Genomic DNA, 27,971 nt, shown 5'->3' on the forward strand with positions numbered 1-27,971 from the left:
ACAGACATGATTAGTATGGTGTGTAGCATCATCACCATCGGCCTGGTAGTCAATCATCGGTCTTGCTTTATGACTACGAAGATACATACATACATACATACATACATACATACAAAAAAATTTCCAGGATTCAAGAGAATCAAGTACTTAAATAGTAAAGCACTAAGGTCAGACCGGTGATAGCGATCTGACACGGATTTGCACTCTGGTTATCCGTACAGTCATAAATGGCCGATAGCACACACGAGTCGAAAAGGTCACACATTACACTCACTGCACCTATTGCGCCGCACTCAATCCTGGAATCAAACGGACATGATGGATCAATTAGTAAGCAACTTCGCTTTTCCTTGTCTATTATTATTTTCTAGTGTTTTATTCGTTTGGATAGGAAAATCCCATAAAGATCCGTTTGAATGGGAAAATCCGCCCAAAATCATCATCGTCGTCATCATCATCATTATTATTGTTATTATTATTATATGAAAACTCACAGCTTATTTTGCTGAGTATGATGGAAAGTGTCGGCTGTCAACAGCCAGCAGACTAAGGTGACACTTGTGTACTGGTCATGCTTCAAGAACCCTGCAAAGAATTATTGTAGTTCCGAGCAATGCTGATTTTTGCAGTTGTTCTACCTTCACACTTGCACTAATCTTTCTCAGCCATGCCGGTAGTTGAATACTGGTACTTCCAAGTGCACCAATTACTATTGGCATCACGTCTACTCTCCTCATTGACCAAAACCTTCTTATTTCCCACTTCAAATCGTCATAGTTGTTTATTTTTTCTTCTTTCACATTAATCTTGTTGTTACCGAGGCATGTTATGTCGATAATCATATATATTCTTTCTTTTTTTTTTCTTTCACCACAACTAAGTTCGATTTCCGATGTCTGGTCGGGTGATCGCACGGAATCATTGCATCCCACAGGATTTTGCAATTCTCATTTTCGGTGACACCCTCTGGAGTTAGCTCATACCACGTCTTTGCTCTTTGTAGACTCTGATTAGCACAGAGCTCTCAGTGGATCATTCTTGCCACATTCTCACCACACATTCTGCATTTGTCACTATCAGTAGTGTTGTTTATTCTGCACTTCATATAGCTGGTCCTTAACGCTGCGCATATGAGTGCTTCTGTCTCTATCTTCAGGGCACTCCTCCTCATCCATAGACACCGGTCCTCTTTATCTGTCTTGGCGTTCACATCTCTTGCAAATAGACCGTACATTTCCTTTTCTTTCCATGCTTTTTTTTTTTTGTTCATTTCCTGTTTGGGCTTCAAAGGTCCACACCTCTTCAATATCCTCCCGAAGGACCCGAGAGACCTGCATGGGGTAGATGTAGGTGTCTTCAAAATAAAGCTGGACCTCTTCCTGTCAAGTGTCCCAGATGAACCAACTTCGCGGCAGGAGGTGCAGATGAGGGCAGCTGCATCACACTCTCTCATGCACCAAATGTCAATCCATAAAAAAGCATTCGTGAAGTAAAATTATGTAGCAACACCAAATGGCGGTGCCCCAGCATGGCCACAGCTCGTGAACTGAAACTAGATTAAATAAAAGGAAAAAAATAAATTTCTCCTGACAGTAACTTCCACATTAATGGGAGGCAGGAAGTTGGTCTGTAACTGACAACAGCATCTCCTTTTGATGCATCCTTCAGGTACAACACCGTTCGTCCTTATTATTATTATTATTATCATTATTATTATTATTATTATTATTATTATTATTATTATTATTATTATTATTATCATTGAGTGAGAGAGCAGTGCATGCCATCAAAGTGACACTGGGGTAAAATATACGAAGCCCATTATACCCATCATGACTACCCGTCTGATAAAAGTACACCAGGCACATGCATCACAACTATATGTGCGCGACATGGTGATCTCATATCAAGATAAACAGCGCATGACCTCGCAGGTGGAGCCCAGTTAGAATTTTCTTCAGGTCAAGTAGCCCATTCCGCTCAAAAGGTCCCTGAATAAGGTTTCTTTAAGGATGTTGAGCAAAACACCCATGTTTCCAAAGGTGAATTATTCAAACACCAAAGAATTCCTCTCAACACATGGCTATGATGCTCCCCCACTACTTCTGCTCATGATCAGAGATGCACATATCGTCAGCCACCAAGGGACATGCTCAACTGGTAAAGGTCAAACAACTGACAAGCAAATCTGTGGTATTGAGCAGAAAATTTGCTGTAGCCCATCTTTTTATACCAAGACAAAACAATGTACTTATTAACACTTCCAATCAATTAAGATCAGAAGCCATGAGAGCCACTGCCTGGTACTGCATCCGGGCATTCTGGTACTGCATCCGGGCATCCTGGTACTGCATCCGGGCATCCTGGTACTGCATCCGGGTATTATTGTTATTATTACTATATTTACATTTCTAAAACTGTGATGTGTGTGTGTGAGAGACAGAGAGAGAAAGAAAAAGTGAGAGAGAGAGAGACAAAGGGAGTGGGAAAAGCATCCAATGAGTTGTTTCAACGAGAAGTAGCGCATCCGATTGAAGAGGATGTCCAGCTGACAGGTATAAGCAAGAATCCAGAGAGGATGAAAGGAGTGAGCAGTTACACATACACAGACGCGCGCGCGCACACACACACACACATTAAAAAACATAATAAATGCGCAAACAAACGGAAAACAGTCACAGGTCATCAACTCCTCATCACTTATCAGCCAGAGGGTCAAACGCAATTTCGCGCCTTACATTAATATTGTTCTCTTCTGGTGGCGCCAGCAACAACAAGAAGCAGCTGGGAAATGGGACCAAAACGTAACAGAACGAGAACGAACAAATAAGAAATGGATAAATATGCAATAGAGAAATGGACATATGAACATGAATTTGATACAAGACGAGCCCGTTAGTGGACGGACGAGGGACAAAGAGGAAATGAAGAATCAGAATACGGCCTTAGGGTCAGACAGAGACGAAGGTATGGTTAACGCTAAAAGGAAAATCCTAAAGGATTATATATATATATATGTGTGTGTCACACACACATGGCGCAGCGAGGATGTGTGGTAAGAAGCTTACTTCCGAACAACAGTTCCGGGTTCAGTCCTACTCCATGTCGCCTTCGACAAGTGTCTTCTACTATATAGCCTAAGGTCAACCAAAGCCTTCTGAGTGGATTTGGTAAACGGAAACTTGAAGAAGTCCGTCGTGTGTGTGTGTGTGCCTTTGTGAGAGGAGCTCAAGAAAGCCATCGCCCAAAGCCAGAGTAAGACAACATCAATGCAAGAGATAGAGGCAAGAAGACTTCTTTGGGAGCCTTGTGAAATATGGTCGTATGCTTCTCCTTACACTGTTCGGCATTCTTTTCACCCTCGTACTAATGCACACCTTTGGAACGTTATTTAATAGTGTTTACCTTCACATTAGACTGGACAGGAAGCAGCTCAGTTTGTTCTAGATGACAGCGAAACCCTAAGAACGTAAAGTACTCATCAGGAAATGTTGTTTGCAGACGATGCGTCACAGGCGACATAATCTGAATAACGACTGCAACGCCTTTGAACAAATTCTCAAGCTACTATTCCCCACACAAGCCAAAATTCCTTGAACAAAACCCCTATGTTTAAAATGTACAGTGTTGTTGTTGGCACTCGGTCGCTTACGACGTCGAGGGTTCCAGTTGATCCGATCAACGGAACAGCCTGCTCGTGAAATTAACGTGTACCCTTAACGTAGTTTTCAGGGATATTCAGCGTGACACAGTGTGACAAGGCTGAACCTTTGAATTACAGGCACAACAGAAACAAGAAGTGAGAGAAAGTTGTGGTGAAAGAGTACAGCAGGGTTCGCCACCATCCCCTGCCGGAGCCTCGTGGAGCTTTAAGTGTTTTCGCTCCCCACAACGCCCGGTCTGGGAATCGAAATCGCGATCCTATGACCGCGAGTCCACTGGGCCATTGCGCCTCCACAAAATGTACAGTAATGTAAACTATACATACAATTATAAAAAAAATACATAGCTAAAGAAATAGATTTTTCAAAACGACAAACTATAAAAATATTAAGAGTAAAAAGTAAAGACCCCCTTTGGTCATGAATGACTATGGGATTGCATCTAGAAAGTTACTCTCGGGATACAAGTCCGGGCAAGGTTGTTTATGGAAGATAGCAGTCACCTACGCATACCGGCCTCCCCCTCCACTTTGCTTAAAGGAAAAGGCCGATACAATTTGGAACCAGTGACGTCACAACTCATTTCTATAGCTGAGTGAACTGGAACAACATGAAATAAAGTGTCTTGTTCAAGAACTCAACACATAGCCCGGTCCGGGAATCGAACTCATTACTTCATGACTGGAAGCCTGATGCTCTAACCATTGTGCCATGCACCTTCACATAAGAGGATATTATTACTTCATTAATTAAATTAACGATAAGAGCGACCACAAACAGTAACTTTCGTTGAAAACTACTTATTTAAAGCGCGCGTGCTCACACACACACACACACACTTGAAAGAATAATAAAACAATTTCAGTAATGTTTCAAATATTGAAATATCACCGATGTTACTTTCTGGTATTCTTTCATTTATGATTTGTTCTGTTCATTCTATTTCGACGTGCATGCAATTATAGAGACCAAAATCATAGGAGTCGCCAGGGAACCACAATGGCTTACTGTACGATAGCAAAATTCAAGCAAGCACAGATTTTATAAGTTTAAGTACTTGGGCTTCATTATTGATCAAACAGTAGACTGCAAAAAGAAAATCAGAGCAAGACTTGGTGCTGGAATATCAGCCTTGAGCTCACGCAATACAATGAGAAGAGACGGTGTCCTCAACAAAACATGAAGCTGAGACTTTTAAAAACCCTGATCTAGTCGATATGGATGTGAAACATAGACCCTAAGGATAGCTGATACCGAGTAACTAAGAGCGTTCGAGATTATGTACTACAAGCGAGCGCTACTGGATCTTTCTGATTTGGCGGGCGCCACTTTATTTATGTTTTATTTAGTGTGAGAAAGATCCCAAAAACTGCAATATTTTGGCAGTGTTATCAGGTCTTAGAACCTCTGCGTCCACGTCTACGGGAAAGATGAAAATGGAACAATGACTTAAAGGAAGTAGGCAAGGAGGGCTCTGGAGTGTACAGCTGCAGCACGAGACTGGTGTGTGGTGAAGAGTTGTAGTTGTGAGCGAGGTACCGGACTCTCAGTCACAAGGATGGGCACTTATATTCATTCATTCATTCACTTACGCGCGCGCGAACTCACACACGCAGACACACACAGTGTATGTGTGGTTGCGTGTGTGTCTACGTATTTATTCTCAATGAATCCTCTTACCGATTTTTGGTACTTCTTCGGAATTCCCCCCGCCCCCAAGATCTCACACTAATTAAATAAATAAAGCAAAAAGGCATTGTTTCACAAGTCAGTAAAATATTTTAAAGAAAGGCGACACATTTATTTTTGACTACTTGTATATAAAGTAAAAAAAAAAAAAATGCCCGCTAGCGTCTGAAAATTAATACATTTCAAAAATGTTTTGTATAAACTATTTTCTTTTAAACGTTTCACTTTTGTGTCTTAATTAGACGTGAAAAATCTATAACTATTGAAGTGGCTTTGATGAAATCTTATTTCAAATAATTCTTTATTTATTTATTTATTTATTTATTTATTTTACTTTTCACGCGGTTCCTTCGTAACTTAATCCATGGCAGACAGTGTGAGGAGACTTGAGTCAATTATACGCATTGCAAAGTAACAGAAAGGATGACGAAGGAGATAGGCAAGAGAAAGAGGTGAGGGGATGAAAAAGGCGACTTGCTGAGGAGCGGAAGCAGACGAAAGAGAAACATTACTGTAACATTTTTATATTATAGAGTACGTCTAGGAAATAACCAAATATTGGATTTAGAGAGCGTGTAACAAACCAAGTTATGTTTTGTCCTTTTTTAATGGTCCAGTGTAAATGCAGAGGTCCCAGACAGGCATTGTCATACATATGTTATGCGATATTTGTGGGCGTTTAGATATTTCTATATTGCTGATAAATGTTACCAGGTGAAGGCATGGAACATGCAAACGTTCCTTTGCGTCACATGTAAAAGTAAATCGATAATATAGTAATTATAAATATGTTTTAATTTGGAAGGAAAAGAGCACGAATAACATGAAAGAAAAGAAATACTGGTGACATTTCCGAGGGTGACCTGAATCAATTTATCATTCATAGTTCTTATAATGTTGCCAAGTATATATATATCCCTTGACAATATTTTACAATATCAATGATTATTATATATCATTACTATAATCAAACACTATATTGATGATTAAAATATTACTCCTTGTTTAAAATATTATTGACTTTTCAATCCTTTCGCTTTTGGGAATTTGTCTGAATTTATTCTTAAATCTTGTAGAGAAATTTTTTTTTTTAATCTTCTGGTTTACAGTCACCAAGGGTAGTAACTCGTGCTAAATACATCGAGTTGTCTCCTTCTGCAAGGAATGCGTCTCAAACCTGTTTTTTTTTTCCATATATATATATATATATATATAAAGCTTACATTTATATTAGTTAATTTTCCAGTTTGTGTGTCTTTTTGTAATATCCAGTTAACCCTGAAGACAAACTTTCAAAGTTGGGTTCTCAGCTGTTCAGCGGTGAAAAGTTCACCCCCAACCCCGCCATACACATACTTTATTCTTAATATTGAACATAAGAGTAATCAAATTGGTAGTATCGCAAGCTCGCCAGGCAAAGTGTTTTGCTGTATTTGTTCTCGCTTTTTACTTACTGAATTCAAATCCTGTCGAGGTCAGCTTTGCTTTTCAACCCTCCAGGGTCGATAAAATAAAGTACCAATCAAATAACAGGGGTGATTTAATCGACAACCCCTTCCCCTATGAAATTGCTGGCCTTTCTAGATTAGAAACAATATTTACACTAGGACCAGACTAATTACATTTAGAGCCCATTATCAGTTAAACCAAAACACTGATCACTTGGGGGTAAACACTGCACAACGAAGCAATTTTCAGAGAAGTCCAGATTTTACCAGACACTACTATCACAGAAGGAAGCAACACTAAAAATGCAAACAAACGTCACGACAAGAAAACCAACGTAGAATTCTTGACAAAATAAGAAATGATAATTCATGGGAATAACAATTAATTTTTTAAAGAAAGATAAATAGGAGCAGGCATTTTGTGACCACGTGGTTTCGAGTTCTGTCCCTGTGTGTGGCTCCATAGGCGTTTTCTGATATATCCCCAGGCTAACCAATACCTTGAGAGTGAATTTGGTAGGTGGAAATTGTGTAGAAGCTCATCGTATGGGGGGGGGGGTGTTTGTGTTTATACCCCACCCCCTAACACTTAGTAACTGGTCTTAGTTTGTTTACGTCCAAGTAACTTGGTGGTTCAGTGAAAAAGATTAATAGAATAAATTCCAGACTTAAAAAAAAAGAACTGCGGTTGATTTGTTTGACTAAAAACCTTTCAAGGTGTGCTCCAGCATGACCACAATCCAATGGCCGAAACAGGTAAAATGGTAAAAGGCAGATATGCATTTAAAAGAGATTTTTTTTTTAATGTAAGCTTATTATTGAGAAGAAAATTGTGGAACTTTCGAACAAATTCAGTTATCTCAAAAACTGCATAATTTGAGACAGCAATACAAGACAAATGGAAGAATGAAGATTGGAAAAGCTAAAGATATTTCACAGAAATTAAAACATGTGGCTGTGTGATAACAAGTTTGTTTCCCAACCACATGATTCCCGGTAAGTGTCCTCTACAACAACCTTAGACCAATCAAAGCCTTGTGAATGGGTTTGGTGGGTGGAAACCAAAAGATGCCCCCCCCCCTCTCTCTCTCTGTGTGCATGCATGTGTGTGTCATTGTTTGTCTCCCTAGTGAAAGTTCGTGACTTGGGTGTTAGAGCATTCAGCTAAAGATCGTGATTTCAATTTCCAGTAGCACATTGTTCCAGTCCACTCAGCTGGCAAAAATGAGTAGTACCTGTATTTCAAAGAACCAAACTTGTCAAATCCTGTGTCACACTGAATCTCCATGAGAATTACATTAAGGGTACATGTGTCTGTAGAGTGCTCAGTTGCTTGCACATTAATTTCACAAGCTGGCTGTTTTGTTGACCATATCAACTAGAACCCTCATAATCATGTCTGATGGAATGCCAATTTGTCTTGTACCACTTCTTGACAACCAGTGTTGGTGTGTTTGACCCCATATCTTAACAGTTCGACAAAAGAGAATAACAATGTAAGCACTGGGGTTGATTTATTCAACTAAAATTTTTCAAGGTGGTACTCCAGCTTGGCAACAGTCTGAATGAAACAAATAAAAGATAACACAAGCCAACACAAAACTATTGATTAAAATAAGAGATAAGGTTTTATGGCATTAAATTACTAAGCATAGATTTCTTTACACTAAGATACAGCCATAAAATTACAGGAGAGATTCAAATCAACATTGGTATATAACAGTCAAAATAACAGAGTCCAAGGAAACTGCTGGTGGTCTGCTTTGGTAAAAATTAGTACTACTTAATTTATTAATTTTAGCAAGGTGCTAAATGATTTTTGATCAGAATAAAAAAAGCAATGTAACTTAATGCAATTTCTCTGCCATTGCTCTATAACAGTCTTTCTCAACCCTTTTTAACTGGTGGATCCCTTTGATTCCTATTTTGAGATGGACCCCCCCAAGACATTCAATATTTAAAAAATCTTATTGCATTTTTATAATTAAATATCATTAGGAATTGTATAAAAATAAAAAGTGTTAAAATATTTTGTGTATTGTAGAAGTATTTAGAATTTATTGCAGATAAATTCTAGCAACAAAATTTTATGTGAATCCTCAAGGGCCATATAGACCCCCAGTTGAAAACCAATGGTCTATAATTTCTGCCATTCTATTACTTTGCACACATACACACACACACACACACACACACACACGAGACTATCAAATGGACCATAAAAGTGAAAATTTTATTTTCACCATACATGATGCACATGTACAAAGATTAAAAAGGTACAAATCTAAAACAAAACAAATATTCAATTCAGATGCATTGCAGAGAAAGCAAAAGTTGAGAAAAACCAAAATTTATGCAACTGACAACATAAGCAGGTGAATTAGCTAGCACAATATCAGGAAGGAATACAATTTCTAAAGACCATGTGAAAGATCATCTCCCTCAGTGCTCGTAATGGTAATTAGAGATGACTATTCTGACAGAAAATACATTTAGAAAAGTTTTGTTTCAAGTTACAAAGTGATAGTGATGTATTCAATCTAGCATTTTATATGGAAGAGATAGAAGATTAAAGAACTCAACAGAAAGTACAATAGCTAAATGCTTTGATACTGTACAGTAGATTTGTTAAAGTATTGGAGACACATGCACATGTATGTACACGTGCACACACACACACACACACACACACACACACACACAAACACAATCATCATAATTGTCATCACTACCACCACCACTATCATCATCATCGTAAGTCCATTTTTCATGCTCTCAGGTTGTCAAAGTCCAAATAAATTCTTTGTAGGAACCACTGTTCTCACTGACTGGTGTTTATATGTGTTATATTGACTGGGTTTCTATGGCTTGATGCCCTTCATAACACCAACCACTTTACAGAGTGTACTTGAAGCACCTTCTAATGATACCAATATTAATGAGGTTGTTGTGTCCTCAGTGAGACAAGCGCAAAGGGACTTCACAACCCTACTTTTCCTTTGCTCACTTCCCAATTCCTCTAGAGTAGGGATCCTCAACTATTTTTTTACCTATGGACCCCTTTGATCCCTCTTTCACTTGGGTGAACCCCCATAGCCATTCAATGTTTAAATATTCCAATTGTATTTTTTATAATTAAATATTATTAGGACTTGTATAAAAAATTGTTTAAATACTTTGTGTATTGTGGCTGCATATCCAGTTTATTGCACATAAACTTAACTGGTCTGAGGCACAATTTATTTATGGTCTCTGAAAAATTACCACGGACTCCCAATTTACTATATTGCATCCATGGACCTTGCAAAATCTTATATGGACCCTGGTTGAGAACCCTTGCTCTAGAGGTTGTATGGAGGGAGACCTTTTGCCATGGCAGCAGCATAGAAATGGGTAACTTGCATACTTGATTATTGTAAAAACTACCCTAAGTCATGCACTTTTACCCAGATAATATGACCAAGGAAGGGAAAAGAGGAGAGAGAGAGAGAGAGCAATGACAGTAGAAAAGCCAAAATGAGTGAATGAAAGGAGAGAGAGAGAGAGAGAGAGAGAGAGGGTCATTGGGTTGAAATCAGGAGAGAGTGATGGACGATAGCAGAGGTGGACAAAGGTAAGAGTAGGTGACAGATGACAAAAGAAGTGGCCAAGGTAAGAGTGAGTGATGACTGGCAGTATAGAAAGGGTAAAGTTAAAGTGTATTGGATACAAGAGGTTCAATGCAGTGATACCTAACTATTGACCTCTGTACTTGACTGGTACTTTATTTTGGCATCATTGAAAGGATGAAAGGCAAAGGTGACTTTAGTAGGATTTGAACTCAAAACATTCATAACATTGTATTAATGAGGGGAAAATATTTAAGCATCACACTGAATCAGGAATTTGGAGTACAAAGATTATGCCCTCATATCAAATAATAATAACCATATCTACTATTGACATAAGGCCTGAAATTTGGAAGGAAGGTGTTAGTTGATGACATTGAAATTAATTAATATTCAACCAGTACTTATTTTATTTGCCCTGAAAAGATGAAAGGCAAACTCAACCTTGGTGGAATTTGAAGTCAGAATGTTCATAACATTGTATTAATGAGAGGAAAAAAAATAAACTTCATACTACATCAGGAATTCAAACTATGAAAATATTTGTCTTCATTTAAAAAATTAATAGTAATGGTTTATAATTTAAGTACAAGGAGTAATTTTGAGGGGAGGGGATAATCAATATCATTGACCCCAGTGTATGACTAGTACTTTATTTTATTGACCCCAGGGAGATGAAAAGTAAAGTTGATCTTGGTAGGAACTGAACTCGGAATGTAAACAGTTAGGAAGAATACCACAAAGCATTTTTACTAATGCTCTAATGAATCTGCCGGCCTTAATAAATAATTCTTTCTACTATAAGCACAAGGCCTGAAATTTGGCGGGGGGTGGGGGCTAGTTTGTTTGTTGCATTGATTCCAGTGTTCAGCTGGTACTTATTTTATTGATTCCAAACCAATGAAAAGCAAAGTCGACCTTGACAAAATTTGAGCTCAAAACAAACAGAGAGCTGGAAGAGATGTCATTAAGCATTTTATCCAGCATGCTAATGATTCTGTCAGCTACCACCTTTCCATTATCATCATCATCGTTGTCATCGTTTAACGTCCGCTTTCCATGCTGGCATGGGTTGGGCGGTTTGACCGAGGGCTGGTGAGCCAGAAGGCTGCACCAGGCCCCAGTCTGATCTGGCAAAGTTTCTACAGCTGAATGCCCTTCCTAGTGCCAACCACTCCGAGACTGTAGTGGGTGCTTTTATGTGCTACCGACACGAGGGCCAGTCATGTGGTACTGGCATCAGCCACGCTCAAATGGTGCTTTTTACATGCCACCTGCACAGGAGCCAGTCCAGCAGCACTAGCAACGACCACGCTCAAATGGTGTTTCTTACGTACCACCGGCACAGGAGCCAGTTAGGCGACGCTGGCAACAATCACGCTCGAATGGTGCTTTTAACATTCCACTGGCACAGGTGCCAATCAGTCGGTACTGTCATTGGCCATGACAATAATTTCACTTGCCTCAACAAGTCTTCACAAGCGTAGTTTATTGTCCAATGATTGAAGGGTACTCTTAAATGGGCTGGTTATACAGTACTGGCATAGGCCACGGTTATGGTCTCACTTGGCTTGCTGGATCTTAAATAGATAAATAACAATTTCGAATTGTGGCACAAGGCCAGCAATTTGGGGGAAAGGAGTAAGTTGATTACATGAACCCCAGTGCTCAACTAGTGCTTATTTCATTGACCTCAAAAGGATGAAAGACAAAGTTGACCTCAGTGGAATTTGAACTCAGAAAATAAAGACAGATGAAAAACTGCTATGCATTTTATCAAGTGTGGTAATGAATCAGCCAGCTGTTGCATTTCCTTATTAAATGTATAAATAATGAAAATAGTTTTATTTCTATTTAAAGCTTTTAATTTTTTTTTTGTTTTGTTTTGCTTTTTCATGTTTTTTTATTACCTCCACATTTTATATTAATCGCTTGATATTAATCACTTATGAAAAGAAAGAAAGAAAGAAAGAAAGAAAATAATGTAATGAAGTTAATTTAAAATAACCTAATTCAAGGAGGAATTTTCTATGAGTGGAATAATTCAGGGATGAAATTTTCAAGGGTGGAATTTTCTTTTCAAACAGCCACACATAACTTCAATTCAGAATCACTTGACCATATTACTTGGTTTCTTATTTTACAAATCTATTTTAATTTATATCATTGAAAAAGTGGTGGTGGTGATGGTGGAAGTGGTGATGGTGGTGGTAGCAGTGGTGGTAAGGCATTTATATAATAACTAAGCTCTTGGCTTCAGCATTTCTAAACCATGGTTGAACGTCTTAGTATTAAACTTAACTGCAGCTGTTCCTTCTTTTAGCTGTAATGATTTTTCTAAATAGAGATTTCTATAATGCTGAGAGAGTGTACTATCTTTCTAAATAAAACCTTTACAATGCTGTAACAATTCAACATGAATGTCAAAGATAATTTAAGCAGCTGTTATTTAATCATAGAACAGTTTCTCACTATCAAATCAACTTAGCATATATTTTGCCTTTCAGAATAAACAGAAAAAAAAAGTGTATTATGCTGTGTGGCTAAAAAGCTTGCATCTTAACCACATGGTTTCAGGTTTAGCTCCTCTTCAGATAGTTCAGACAAGTGAAGGGCTCATAAGCCAATGGCAATTCAATGCATTGGGCCCAACAGTATTTCTTTACTGAGGGCAAGCCACAGCACATATAGATCAGAATGGGGTCTAGAAATCTGTGGGCTCTCTGGGTAACTTCCCAGTGTGTCCATGCCTTGAGACAGAACTGGACAAGTATATTTCATTATAGCATCAGGCCAGCCAAAGCCTTGTTAGTGAATTTGGTTGACAGAAAATGAAAAAGACAGCTCTCTCTCTCTCTCTAGACCCCTAGCTATCTGGCTACTTCCCCAACGACTCCTGGGAAAACAGTGCAGAATGTAGAAAAAGCAAGATTAATAAAGGAATTCGACTTATATCTGGAATACAAAGTAGTCCAAGTAAGAATGGAACCAATGAAACTGAGTTTCAGCTGGACTCAGATTCACTAAGGAAAAAGAAAGCAAAATTTGAGGCAAAAAAGGAGAGTTTTGAGATATATTTCATGCTTATTTCAAACCATCAGTATGGCACTCAAACTTAACAAGCCCTAATATGATGGGAACTAAAATATTCTATCTAATTAAAACGAAAGTAGTGCCTAATACAGTTCTATATTTAAGAGATGAGGAATTATGTACATTATTTACATTATTTACATGTTATTGAACCCTGATTTAGAGTGTGCGTGTGTGTGTGTGCATGTGTGTGTGTGTGCATGTGTGTGTGTGTGCATGTGTGTGTGTGTGTGCATACATACGTGCATGCGTGTTCTAGATCAGGTTGATTAAATGCCCGCGGGCATATGGCATAGTGGTTAAGAGCGCGGGCTACTAACCCCAAGATTCCGAATTCAATTCCAAGCAATGACCTGAACAATAATAATAATAATAATAATAATAATAATAATAATAACAACAACATCGAAGAATACCTTAGAAATGAGAACTCAGGTTCGAAATTTCCCCAAGACACCTGAAGAATGCTGAAGGGTATAACAGCTGAAAGGTGTTAACAACAAACAAGACGAGGACAAATATCTGTCGAATGTAAATAATGTAAACAAAAGTAGTGCATTTCAACAGAAATATGGTAATAAACAGATTTATTTACACTTGGCTGATATAACATATTCAAGAGAAAAGTGGATTACTTCCTCATTATCAAATTGAGCTTGCTTAGATTTTCAAATATTTTGTTGGCTAATAGCATTCATGATAGCTGGGTCAATTAGACATTAGCAGCAGTAATAGCTTTTGGGAATTTAGTGGTCCTGGCCATTAATTCTTTTGATACCAACCTACCTGAGACTTCCTCTGGTTCCAGTTTGTATCACAGATGGTACAAACCTGCCATTAAAATTTCATGCTTATTTACACTCCAAATAGGTGCAGGCATGCTTGTGTGATAAGAAGCTTGCTTCCCAACCACATGGTTCTTGGTTCAGTCCCACTGCATGACACCTTGGGCAAGTGTCTTCTATTGTAGCCTTGGGCAAACCAAAGCCTTGTGAGTGAATCTGGTAGACAGAAACTGAAAGAAGCTCGTTGTGTGTGTGTGTGTGTGTGTGTGTGTGTGTGTCCTCCCATCATCACTTGACAACTGGTATAGGAGTATTCATGTACCCATAACTTAGTGGCTCAGCAAAAGAGACTGACAGAATAAGTACTACACTTAAAAAATAAGCCCTGGAGTCAATTTGATTGATCAAAACCCTTCAAGGCAGTGCTCCAGCATGGCCACAGTCAAATGAGTGAAACAAGTAAAAGTAAAAAAATAAAAGGAAAAATACCAGATTTATAATGATGAAGTTATTTCACTATATTCTTCGTTATTTTCAAAATTAATTGGAACACGGGCAGTGAATTCAACAGAAATATGGTAACAAAATGGTTAACCTCAAAAAGGTTTCTTTGCCCAGCATTATATGAATGTCTCTCTTGGTCAGTGGATGACTCTTATGGCAAAACTGCACAACTGCCATGCTGCTTCCTCTAGCTTCATCTGCAACACTAGGCTGGTTAGCTATTGGGTGTTACACCTTACCAAATAATTCACAGCCTATGAATTATTTCCATATTCAATGTTAACCCCTATAACCAAATGCTGTTCTTCTGTTGAGAGCTGTCTTAACAGCAATATAGGCCCTATAGTATTTGTTGGCACTCCGTCGGTTACGACGACGAGGTTTCCAGTTGATCCGATCAATGGAACAGCCTGCTCGTGAAATTAACGTGCAAGTGGCTGAGCACTCCACAGACATGTGTACTCTTATCGTAGTTCTCAGGGGAGATTCAGCATGACACAGAGTGTGACAAGGCTAGTCCTTTGAAATAACAGTTACAACAGAAACAGGAAGAAAGAGTGAGAGAAAGTTGTGGTGAAAGAGTACAGCAGGGTTCGCCACCACCCCCTGCCGGAGCCTCGTGGAGCATTAGGTGTTTTCGCTCAATAAACACTCACAACAACCGGTCTGGGAATTGAAACCGCGATCCTACGACCGCGAGTCCGCTGCCCTAACCACTGGGCCATTGCGCCTCCACCCTATAGTATTTATTTAGAGAACAAACCACAACATACACAGATTAGAATTGAAACCCCTTGACCATTGAGGTGCCAAGGCAATTCTTAAAATGACTCTGCTCCTATCCACTACCTGGAAATCTACTAGGTAGGAGTTCTCTCCCCCACCCCCGTCTGCCAAAAATCTCTACTAATATTTCCTCAAGCAGACTTCACTCAGCCCATTGTTTAAGGCATCCTATCAAAATCAAACCTGAGAGTAAAACCTTCTCTTATAATAAGATATTCTTCTAAATTCTTTTCCTGTGAGTTACAAAATGTCTTAGAGACATTCCATATGATTATAATTTAAGTTATCTCATTCAAACATTTACGCAATGCAAATCCTTGAAAATTGGCTTAAGAAGTCCTAATTCTACTACAGTATTAGGAAGAAAGCATATTATAAATTTTTGGTTTGTTTGTGTTTTTTTTTTAAATCCAAGTTTGCTGCTGCGGTTTAGTAATAAACTCTTAGCATTGGTTAATAACAAAATGTGTTGTGAAAATAGGCTTCATTCACCAATCTTTTTTAAGAAATTACTTAGCAACATAAATTGAATTCACAAGCATTTAAACTACCTGCATATTCTAGTTCCAGTTTGCAGTTAACTAATTCAATTTAGTATAGTATTCTCATTTTCTCAAAATATGTTGGGAACAAAAAAATGGAAATTATATAGTTAAAGGGGTGTCTATACATTACTAATTCATGAAAGAGTTTTATGACATTTTTCTAGATTCACATTTTGTCAGTCCTCCTCCTTTTCCTCACCATCTTTGTCATCATCACCATCAGCATTTAAATGTCTATATTTCTATGTTTGTATGGGTCAGATGAGAGAACACTGAGGCAGAGTTTTCTATGGCCAGATACCCCTTCCTGTATCAAACCCTACTTCTTCCTAAGTGAAGTAATGATCTTCTTGTCTATCAAATAACAAACAGTTTGGACATGTTTCTATGGAAAACTAGAAATAAATGGCACCATATGAATGAGCCTTTTGCTTACAAAGATTTGTGAAATTAACGTGCAAGTGGCTGAGCACTCCACAGACACGTGTACCCTTAATGTAGTTCTTGGGGATATTCAGTGTGACACAGCGTGACAAGGCTGACCCTTTGAATTACAGGCACAACAGAAACAGGAAATAAGAGTGAGAGAAAGTTGTGGTGGAAGAGTACAGCAGGGTTCGCCACCATCCCTTGCCAGAGCCTCGTGGAGCTTTTAGGTGTTTTCGCTCAATAAACACTCACAACACCCGGTCTGGGAATCGAAACTGTGATCCTATGACCGCGAGTCCACTGCCCTAACCACTGGGCCATTGCGCCTCCACTGTAATGAAAATAAATTCACATGAAAGGATTCTTAAAGACCTTTAACTGAATAAGTATCAGGATAAATACTGCTCTGTAAAATTTCACACAATTACTGAGCATTTACAGAAATTTGATAAAATCTCTAATATTGCTCTAAAATTAAATAAAACAACCCATGTTAAAAGAATGAAGAACTTTTAGCATGCCAGGCAAAATGCTTAGCGGCATTTCATCCATCTTTCCATTCTGTGTTCAAATTCCACTGAGGTCAACTTTGCCTTTCATCCTTTTGGGGGTCGATAAAATAGGTATCAGCTGGTGTAAGTGACTTACACCCTCTCCTGAAATTGCTGGCCTTGTGCCAAAATTTGAAACTATTATCATTAGTCAACTAGTTAACCATTCAACTATTTAATTAATCGACTGTTTGATTAATCATTCAGTCAATCAATCAATCATCTAAGTTCATCAAAGTCCTTTCATTGCCTTTCGCAATCTCATCAGTAACATGCCATCTTATCACCTGGTCTGATAAGCTTAGCTGATTGGTCGACTGATTGACTGAATAATTAATCAAGCAATCACTGAGTTAATTAGTTGAATGGGTAACTAATTGATTTATAAAATTTTAGGTGAAGAGGATATTCAATTACATTAACCCCAGTACTCATCTCATACTCATTTTATCAACCCTCAGAGGACAAAAGGCAAAGTCAACCTTGGTGGAATTTGAACTCAGAACATGAAGATACATGAAATGTTGCTAAGCATTTTGTCCGGTAGGCTAACAATTCAGCCACCTTAGTTGGCTAATAATAATGGTTTCAAATTTTGGCAAAAGGATGGCATTTTCAGGAGAGAGGGTAAAAAGGATGAAAGGTAAAGTCAACCTTGGCAAAATTTGAACTCAAAACATGAAGACAGATGAAATGCCACTAAGCATTCTATCTGGCAAGCTAACGATTCCACTGCTTAGTCGACTAATAATAATAAAGGAAGTTAAATAGAAGAAGTTATAGGCACAGGAGTGGCTGTGTGGTAAGTAGCTTGCTTACCAACCACATGGTTCTGGGTTCATTCCCACTGCATGGCACCTTGACCAAACCCTTGTGAGTGGATTTGGTAGACGGAAACTGAAAGAAGCCCGTCATATATATGTGTATATATATGTATATATATATATATATATATATATATATATATATATGTATATGTGTGTATATGTTTGTGTGTCTGTGTTTGTCCCCCCCCCCCCCAACATCGCTTGACAACTGATACTGGTGTGTTTATGTCCCCGTAATTTAGTGGTTCGGCAAGAAAGACCGATAGAATAAGTACTAGGCATCAAAAGAATAAGTCCTGGGGTCGATTTGCTCGACTAAAGGTGGTGCTCCAGCATGGCCACAGTCAAATGACTGAAACAAGTAAAAGAGTAAAAGAGAACTAGCACATGTGTTTATTATTGACACAGTGACCGTCCCAGTTTACAACAAAATCTGTTTCAACACATGATTTCACATCAAGAATCCCACAAGCCAAACACAAAAATAAAATAATCATAGCACATGCTTCTGACAAAGGTTTCTAATAAAAGTTTCTTACCTGTATGGAAGGGATGGTATTTTCAACCACAGATATTTCACTGTCTATGTCAATATCTTGACTATCAGACTGTATCTGTTGAAGCAAAGTATCCTGTTGTAGGTCTGCTATTTGAGGAGTTAGTGACGGGTCACTATGACTATGTTCTCCGTTTAATTGCATGATTCTGTGCTGCAACTCAACAGGTGCAAAAAGAACATCATAGTCCGGAGAATTCCTATTCAGGTTTGATGTGGTAAAAATATTCGGTTGACTTCCACAGAGGTTTTCAACTTCACTTTTGATGCCTTTGCGTTCTCGACTCTTCCCACGTATCCTTTCAGTGGATTTTCGAAAACTATCCCACAGCTTTTTCCGGCGACTAACAGTTGGCGGAGATGCAGTTGGTGAAAGTGTTTCATCTTTGCTTAGATCTCCAGAACTTTTAGCTTTTCTCCCCTTTTCTTTCTTTTTTTTTGGTCCTGCAAACAATAAAACACACCATCAGAGTATATGATTTAATTAATAATTAAACACATCGTTTATCAAATATACAGAGACACACAAACAGCTTATATCATCATCATCATCTCCGTCGTTTAACGTCCGCTTTCCATGCTAGCATGGGTTGGACGATTTGACTGAGGACTGGTGAAACCAGATGGCTACACCAGGCTCCAATCTGATTTGGCAGAGTTTCTACACCTGGATGCTCTTCCTAACGCCAACCACTCTTCTATTTTTTACTTGCTTCAGTCATTAAACTATGGCCATGCTTGGGCACTGCCTGGAAGAATTTTTAGTCAAATGAATCAACTCCAATACTTCTTTTTTTTTTAAGCCAAGTACTTATTCTATCAGCTACTTTTGCCAAACCACTAAGTTACAGGAGCCTAAACACATCAACACCCATTGCCAAGTGATGATCGGAGGGGGGGGGGGGGCAGCACAGACACAAAGACAGACACGTATATATACACAAATATATATATAAACATGTATATATACATACAATGGGCTTCTTTCAGTTGCCATCTACCAAATCCACTTACAATGCTTTGGTCAACCTGAGGTTATAGTAGAAACACTTGCCCAAGGTGCCATGCAGTGGGACTGAACCCAGAAAAATATGGTTGGGAAGCAAGCTTCTTACCACGCAGTCACTCTTATTTATTCTTATTTAAAGTCTGGTACTTATTCTATCAATCTCTTTTACTGAACCACTAAATTACAGGGACATAAACAAACCAACATTGGTTGTCAGGTGGTGGTGGAGGCAAACAAAATCACACACAAACATACATATATGCAACAGGCTTCCGCACAGTTTCCATCTACCAGGTTTGCTTACATTGTACTGGTTGGCCTAGGGCTATAGTAGAAGATGCCCAAAAAAACTACAGGGAATGAACTTGAAACCACATGGTTGCAAAGTGAGGTTCTTAACCACACAGCCAACAACCATGTCTGTGCTTATTTATTTATTGTTAAACTAGATTTGTTAACACTAAATTCAATTACATTTTTCTCAGTGTATCTCTTAGAACTGTACAACTGCAAATATATTTTTAGAAATAAATGATAGAAAAATGTATTTTTTTAAAAAATCAGAATAAAAAATAAAAAAATAAAAATAACAAATGTTAAAAAAATGTTCTGGAAACAATATCCAGATTAGAACTAAATACTGCAACTTTAAAATAGATGAGAAAGAATAAAATTTTAAAAGTATCAGCTTTAAATACTACTTTTATAACACAAAAGTTACCACACGGTAACTTTTATAGCATATAATATGTCATTTATAGTATATTTCTTTCACTGTACACAACGGAGGTGATAATATTAATTTTTTTTACTTCAGTAAAGTACATGGCATTTATTTTACTGACCCCAGGGAGATGAATGGCTAAACTGACACTAACCACATTTGAACTCTGAAATATGAACCACGAAACTTTGAAACAACTATTTAAGTTCTCTACACTGAAAGCTGCCCACCCTTCTCTTTTAGTACTTATAGAGCTGACTTCCTTGTTTTGGTATAAGAGAAGTAAGAGTTAAAATTCCATAAGTTTTTGGAAAAGTATTAGTGATAGGGGGTGCTGAAAAGATCCTGGTTTTAAGAGTATCATGAAAGGCCTGGTTGGAAGCCCAACCTTCCAAGTACTTTTACAGGCCTTAGAAAAACTGGAAGATAGCGGCAATAAGTGTGTGAATCTGAAAGGGGAATATGTTAAATAAAATAATAATTAACTGATCCTCTTGTATTTTCTTTTAGCCAAAGTGAGGAACTTTTCAGCACCCACCTCGTAAATCAAATGAATTGTGGCTCCAACTCAAAATGAAAGATGATTTATAAAACTGTGTTATTCATCTTCCTTGCATTTTTTTTTTTTTTTTTTTTTTTGGACAATGCACAAAGCCTAATATTTTAAGAGAAAGGAAATGAGTTGTGAAGTTCATAGTTAAAACTTTTTACAATGTAAGTAACTGAAGTTGAAATTGTCTCAACTTAGATTCAGAAAATGACTCAGAAGGATCTTACCTTTTGTCTTAAGGCACTTTCCGTTTATGTTCTTCATTGATAAAAAAAAATATTCAGTTATACAACAGTTAAGATGATTACTAACTTATAATGTATCTTGAGACAAATTCATCTAAAATTATTGTATTGTGTGCTTGGTAAAATATTGTATTTATCCATAAATATACAGCTGTTTGATTGATATTAAAATGACAGCCCAACTGTAAAATCCATGCCAGAACAACCCTAACTACTACTACTACTACTATTATTAATGGCAGGGTGGAAAAGTTATTATAAAACGTTAGCAGAGAGTGGGATATAGTACATCACTTTAAATAGCATGAAGCATACAACCAAGAAAAAATAACAATTGATTTTGAAGCAGTGTGAGAGAAGCATCAGGGAAGAAGATTTAGATAATCAATGAGCTGGTGCTGTACACTGATCCAAAGTGAAATGAAAGGAAAAAAAATAGATCACACTATTGTGGGAAACACAACATTTACTAACAAGACTGAAAGGTAGCAGGTGTTTGTGAATAGTGTTTAGTAAACCAAGCAAGTAAAATGGTGAAATAAAAAGTAAAAGCAACAAAATACTAAGAGATAGAGAAACTGTCTATCTGTAGTGCAATGCAATTACTATATAAAGGAAGTTTGAATCAATCCATAAATGTTATGATGTGGGGTGGTTGATGAAATGTATATCATATTTTCCCCTGGATACTGGCCACGATAACTTGCCGGTTATTGTTTAACTCTTCAACATTCAGATGATTCTGTCAAATGTAATGCATTATTTATTCATATTGTTTTGAATTAACCATGCATTATTTTTGTAGCTTTGAGATTTTGATGGTGTGATTGTTTATTTTTAGAATTACATTGTAAGGTAGGTGTGAGAGACTAGATCTGGCTAGTTTAAATATAAAGGAGGTAGAACATTTGGTCTCAGATACAGCTGGTTTAAATGCTAAAGCGTTAAGATCTTAAGTCAGCCCTGATTAACCTAACTTATATCAAAGACAATCTTGCCATGACCATCCCGTTGTTTTACAAGTATACCTAAGACTAGATTATCCAATATGTCTTGTTTTCTTGTGTGTGTGTGTGTGTGTGTGTGTGTGTGTGTGTGTGTGTGTGTGTGTGTTTTAGAGTAGGGTGTGCATGTGTGTTTTATAGTAGGGTGTGTGAGAAGAAGATTTGGCTGCTATTTTTCATAAGTCAAAGAACCACAATGAGATCCCATCATTGCCATGTCATATTCAGTAAACTGTGATCAATGCTGATATTATTATGTCGTCATGGTGATGATAACAGAAATAGATATTTGTTATTAACTTACTTCTTTTATTCTTTTACTCATTGGTGCAGTGGAGATGACTCAATCAAAGTGCTAGGTGTTACAACACCTGAAAGTCAAAAACAAGCAAGAAACTCACTCCAAATCCCTTTCAGGAGTGATGAACATAGATATTTCACCATTTTTGTGGCATATCAACATCACAAACTTGAATTGAATCAGAGGCAAGCTGAATCACCCATCCATGAATATAAGTAAATAGTGTAAAAAAAAAAGCATTTGCAGGTATGCCCAGATGATGCGTACATAAGGATAAATTCAAATATGCATTAGAAGTAGTACTAGTGTAGTAAATGTCATTGAACACGCATGCTCAATGTATGTGTTTTGCTTGTCTGCCATTACGCTGCAATTTGGCATGTGTGCATGTTGCTATGTACATGCATATGGAAAAGTACTCAATATATAAAGCAGAATTAATAATATTAATAATAGAAATAATCCTTTCTACTATAGGCACAAGGCCTGGAATTTTAGGGGCAATAACCAGCCAATAACACTGACCTCCAGTATTCAACTGGTACTTAATTAATTGACCCAGAATGGATGAAAGGTAAAGTCAACCTCAGCAGAATTTGAACTCAGAATATAAAGCCTGAAGAAATGTCGCTTCTGCCAGCTCACTGTCATGATGATGATGATGATTTCTTTGACTTGCCTCAATGATGTCCAATGAGCAGGACTTTACAAGAAGAATTGTTCCTCATTTAGGTATGAAGCCAGCACTTATTAGGGAAAGATGATTAGTCAATATCACAGTATTTGACTGGTACTTTATTTTATCGATCCTGAAAGGATGAAAGGCAAGTTGAACTCAGTGGGGTAGTGAAAGGGTGGTTTGAACTCAGAATGCAGCAAACTGGAATGAATATAATAGAACATTCTCCTTGATATCAATACTTCAGCCAGTCAACCACCACATTTGTTTATGGAGTAAATTGGAATTACATATTTGTGATCATTCACTTTCAAGAGCTTTCAATTAACCTTATACTCTGGAAAAAAAACACCATCTTCCAGATTGATAAATCATCAGTCAATGAATCATATGTGATATTGTTTAGTCTCAGGAATTTTCAAGTTCTCTGGAGATTTTTTTATTTTGTCAATAAGGTCTCCTAACTTTTCTGTCATTACAGTCACTTTGCTACTCCCAGCACAGCAAAACCAATTTTGAGAAACAAGTACCAACCTTAATATTTGACTGACACTCTTAGCAATGTTGACTTCTTACTTTATTGACCTCAAAAAAGGAGGAAAGATAATACTGACCTCAGCAGGTCTGATGAATCAAATTAAGCCTACGTTCAGCATTCACTGAATTTACCTCCATTCTCATCTCTACCACGTCACTCTTTTTTCACATTCTTGTGAACTTACCCAGCCAGCCATCCTTGATTCTTTGTCCCTATTCTCTCTTTATTCACCTTCTCGTACCTTGAGGGTACACCGTTATACCTCATCCCTATCATGTGGTGGCACATGCCTTAGTGGTTAGGGTATTGGACTCATGATCGTAAGATTGTGGTTTTGATTTCTAGACTGGGTAGTGCATTGTGCTCTTGTGCAAAACACTTCATTTCACATTGCTCCTGTCCACTCAGCTGGTAAAAGTGAGTAATCCTGCGATGGACCAGCATCCCATCCAGGTGCAGAATATATGCCATGAAACCAGGAAACCAGCCCTTCTGAGTCAGCATGGCTTGAGAAGGTAACTTTTAACTTTACTTCTTTTACCCATCTCAACAATCCTTTCTTCCTTTCTTGTTCTTGTCTATAGCAAAACACTTGTTCCATCCCCTCTATCATATTTTAGCATCTCTACACCTGGCACAAAGACACCTCTCCCAATATTGCACCTCCACTATATCAAGGGGTCTTGTCTTACAATTTAGTTGCCAGTGCCATAAAAAGAAGCACCCAGTAGACTCTGTAAAGTAGTTGATATTAGGAAGGGCATCCAGCAGTCACAAAAACCATACCAAAGCAGATAATTGAGTCCAAAGCATCCCTGGCTTGTCAGCTTCAATCGAACCATCCCACCTATGCCAGCATAGAAAGCAGACATTAAATGATGATGCCTGTAATGATAATGATGATGCTTATGATGATGATGAGGCTTAGGATGATGACAATGATTATTCACCTTTTCTTTATAATAACTTAGGAGGCAGGGCAGCACCCATAACCCTTTTCAGAGCCACCAAGATGGATGGGAGGAAGTTATCCTCAGGCTGAAAGCTTAGCCTCATATCATGCATCATAGCAGACACTATAAAAGACAGGTAGTCTTTTATAATAAAAAAAACAGGTAGTCATTTATATTTGATGATGTATTAAAAGAATACAAACATTTAAAATCAAAATATATCTCTGTCTCCTAGTTTACAAATGTTTAAATAAACTATATTCAGTAAACTTTCTTCTCAGAGTAATAACCCCTGCAGTGGTTAAGTCTGTTGCATACAACAGCCAAGTCACTCACATTACTTGACTTGTGTTAGAGATTTGTGATGTGGAATTCTATTGCTTTATTGCTAGCGGTGTAAAAAAAAAAAGAGAAAAGAAAAAAAAGAGAGAGATGAACAATACTAAATTGTAACCTTTTGCTTATAGTGTAACACATAAGTAAATCTCAAGTATATATGTGCATTTGATAACTACTAAATAATTGCAGTGTGCAGCCAGCTTCTGCAGCTGTGTGCATGCATGTGTGAGTGTGTCTGTGTGTGCGTGTACATACTCACACACACTAAGTTAGAGGGAATGAACACGGACTCCACTTTTCAAAAGATGTCAATGTAGACAGACACACACATGCACACACACACACACACACACACACACACAATACACACAAATGCATACACACACACACATGTGCATGCACACACACATGCACCACTCACATCCCTGCACACACACACACACAACACACACATGCACACACCCATGAATGAATATAACAAGTGTCATGGAAGAGAGAACAAACTTTCAATGAGCCAAATCCATTTTCTATTTCTCGGTTATTGTTTAACCACAGGTCAGCCTAGATGAAGCAGAACTATGACCAAAGTCATTCTAGAGGTGACCATCTCACCTTTTCAGACATAGTTTATCACAAACTACATTATACAATAATGACTTACATTAAAAAAAAAAATGAAAAATTTATAACAGAGAGTGTAATTCAAGAGAGATTTGACTGCTATGACTAGCAAGTGAAGTGATCATGTGAAGTTTTTTTATTGACATACTCACAATCTAGTTTCATGACCTGGTAAAAGGATTTTAATTCACTCGTTAATGCTTTCATCTCATAAAATGCATGAATGTCAATACTGACTTAATATTTCTTCTGTTTATCGAGCAAAAAGTAAAGAAAACACCAGTTACTTGTTTATTCTTGTTTTTATATTTCACAGACATGGCGGAGTGGTTAAGAAGTTAGGTTTGCAGTCATATGGGCTGGTGTTCAGTCCCACTGTGGTATCTCAACTAAATATTGTCTACTTTATTTAGTTTTAGCTCCAGGCTGAATAATGCCTTGTGAGTGATATTGGTAGATGAAACACATACAGCAACCCTTTGTGTGTGTGTGTGTGTGTGTGTGTGTACGTGTACACACATGTGTGTGTATTATCAGCATAGCTAGAGTGTGTGCCGACCAGGGCAGCCCTTCCAATTGCCATCCCCAGATCCTACAAAAAGCACATATTACCTACAGCAGACCCAAAAGCCTTGCATTTCCAGTAGTTTTTCTTTTATAATATCGGGAATTATCACATACCATACTATTTCTATTCTGATCTATTCTGGCTTATACCATACTAATCTATTCTGGCTTGTAGCCTACTACAGGATGAAAAGTGCCACCTCTTTAAAAGTGCCGCCCAGGGACGGACTGCGCATGCTACCACCACCCCAGCTACACTAGTGATGTGTATACAATCATGCATGGAGTCTGTGTTAATGTCTTGTAACTTAGTGGTGTGACACACAGAGATTGCTAAAATAAGCACCAGAATACCAGGGGTGGTTTCATGCAGGTTGGGATCAAAAGAGGTTAACAGCATTCATCAAATAGAATATTTCATATATTATAAATCAACCTGAAATGAAAATTTTCTTAATATGGGTGGGTGGGTGGGTGGTTAAGAAGTTCACTTTGCAAACATGTGGTTTCAGGTTCAGTCCCAATGAGTGGTACTTTGGACAGGTGTTTTTTTATTATATCTCCAGGCTGACCAAAGCCTAATGAGTGAATTTGATAGATTGAAGCTGTATGGAAGCCCACTGTACGTACGTGTGTGTGTGTGTGTGTATGTGTGTGTGTGTGTGTGTGTGCGTGTGTGTGTGTATCTTTGTGTCTGAGTTTGTTACACCCTCCTCCACTGCCTAACAACTGGTATTGGTTTGTTTACATCCCTGTAACTTAGTGTTTCAGCAGAAGAGATCAATAAAATAAGTACTAGCATGAAGAAGAAAAATAAGTGTTGCGGTCAATTTGTTTGACTAAAACCCTTCAAGGCAGTGCCACAGTTCAACAACTGAAACAAGGAAAAGAAGACACAAGAAGATACATTTAGTGTTGCCAAGTATTTATTAATACATGTGAAAGAAGCAGAAATCTGAAACCATAGATGAATCTCTCTCTCTCCTTTACTCTTTTACTTGTTTCAGTCATTTGACTGCAGCCATGCTGGAGCACCGCCTTTTAGTCGAGCAAATCGACCCCAGGACTTATTCTTTGTAAGTCTAGTACTTATTCTATTGGTCTCTTTTGCCGAACCGCTAAGTTACGGGGACCTAAACACACCAGCATCGGTTGTCAAGCGATGTTGGGGGGGACAAACACAAACACACACATATATATATATATACATATATACGACAGGCTTCTTTCAGTTTCCATCTACCAAATCCACTCACAAGGCTTTGGTCGGCCTGAGGCTATAGTAGAAGACACTTGCCCAAGGTGCCACGCAGTGGGACTGAACCCAGAACCATGTGGTTGGTAAGCAAGAGGAATAATCTATGAACCTAATGTTTTCAATACTTGATTACAACTATGTTTTTCCATACATATTTTTTTTTGTCTACTTTTTGATTCTGGCATCGGTTAGATGAGTACATATTATTGAGGAATTTTTTTATAGCCACTTGCCCTTCCAGTTATTAACTCTAATCTGTATTTCAAAGAAGGGAATTTTTATTCCATTCATCTTCAGGAGTGCATAGCTACCAGATAATTTTCTGACGTCACTATTTGTAGCTTTTCCATGTACAGAGAGGAATTTTAACTTGGCACTGCATCGGTTATGACAAGGATTCCAGTTGATCCAATCAACGGAACAGCCTGCTCGTGAAATTAACATGCAAGTGGTTGAGCACTCCACAGACACGTGTACCCTTAACATAGTTCTCAGGGAGATTCAGCGTGACACAAGAATGTGACAAGGCTGGCCCCTTTGAAATACAGGTATCACTAATTTTTTGCCAGAGTTGGGTGAACTGAAGCAATATGAAATAAAATGGCTTGCTCAAGGACACAATGTGCCACTGTGAATTGAACTCATAACCTTACAATCATGAGCTGAATGCCCTAACCACAAAGCCATGCACCTTCAGAGT

The 27,971-nt window shown here is 37.9% G+C and overlaps 1 protein-coding gene across 6 annotated transcripts in view; it reads right to left on the reverse strand.

Moving 5' to 3' along the window:
• The window catches only part of LOC106868836 (multiple C2 and transmembrane domain-containing protein 1), a 296,877-nt gene that overhangs the window by 137,903 nt on the left and 131,003 nt on the right, over positions 1 to 27,971 (reverse strand). For 4 of the 6 annotated variants that reach the window (XM_089351244.1, XM_089351240.1, XM_089351242.1 and 1 more), the window contains exon 2: positions 18,467 to 18,927. In XM_089351244.1, coding sequence (XP_089207370.1) covers positions 18,467 to 18,927 — 461 coding nt within the window. Of the gene's footprint in view, positions 1 to 18,466; positions 18,928 to 20,993; positions 22,252 to 27,971 lie in introns of those variants that run through there. The other 2 variants (XM_089351243.1, XM_089351241.1) reach the window with 2 other exon arrangements.

Source organism: Octopus bimaculoides, chromosome 4 (assembly GCF_046866305.1).
Source record: "Octopus bimaculoides isolate indiv1 chromosome 4, ASM4686630v1, whole genome shotgun sequence".
NCBI lineage: Eukaryota > Metazoa > Mollusca > Cephalopoda > Octopoda > Octopodidae > Octopus > Octopus bimaculoides.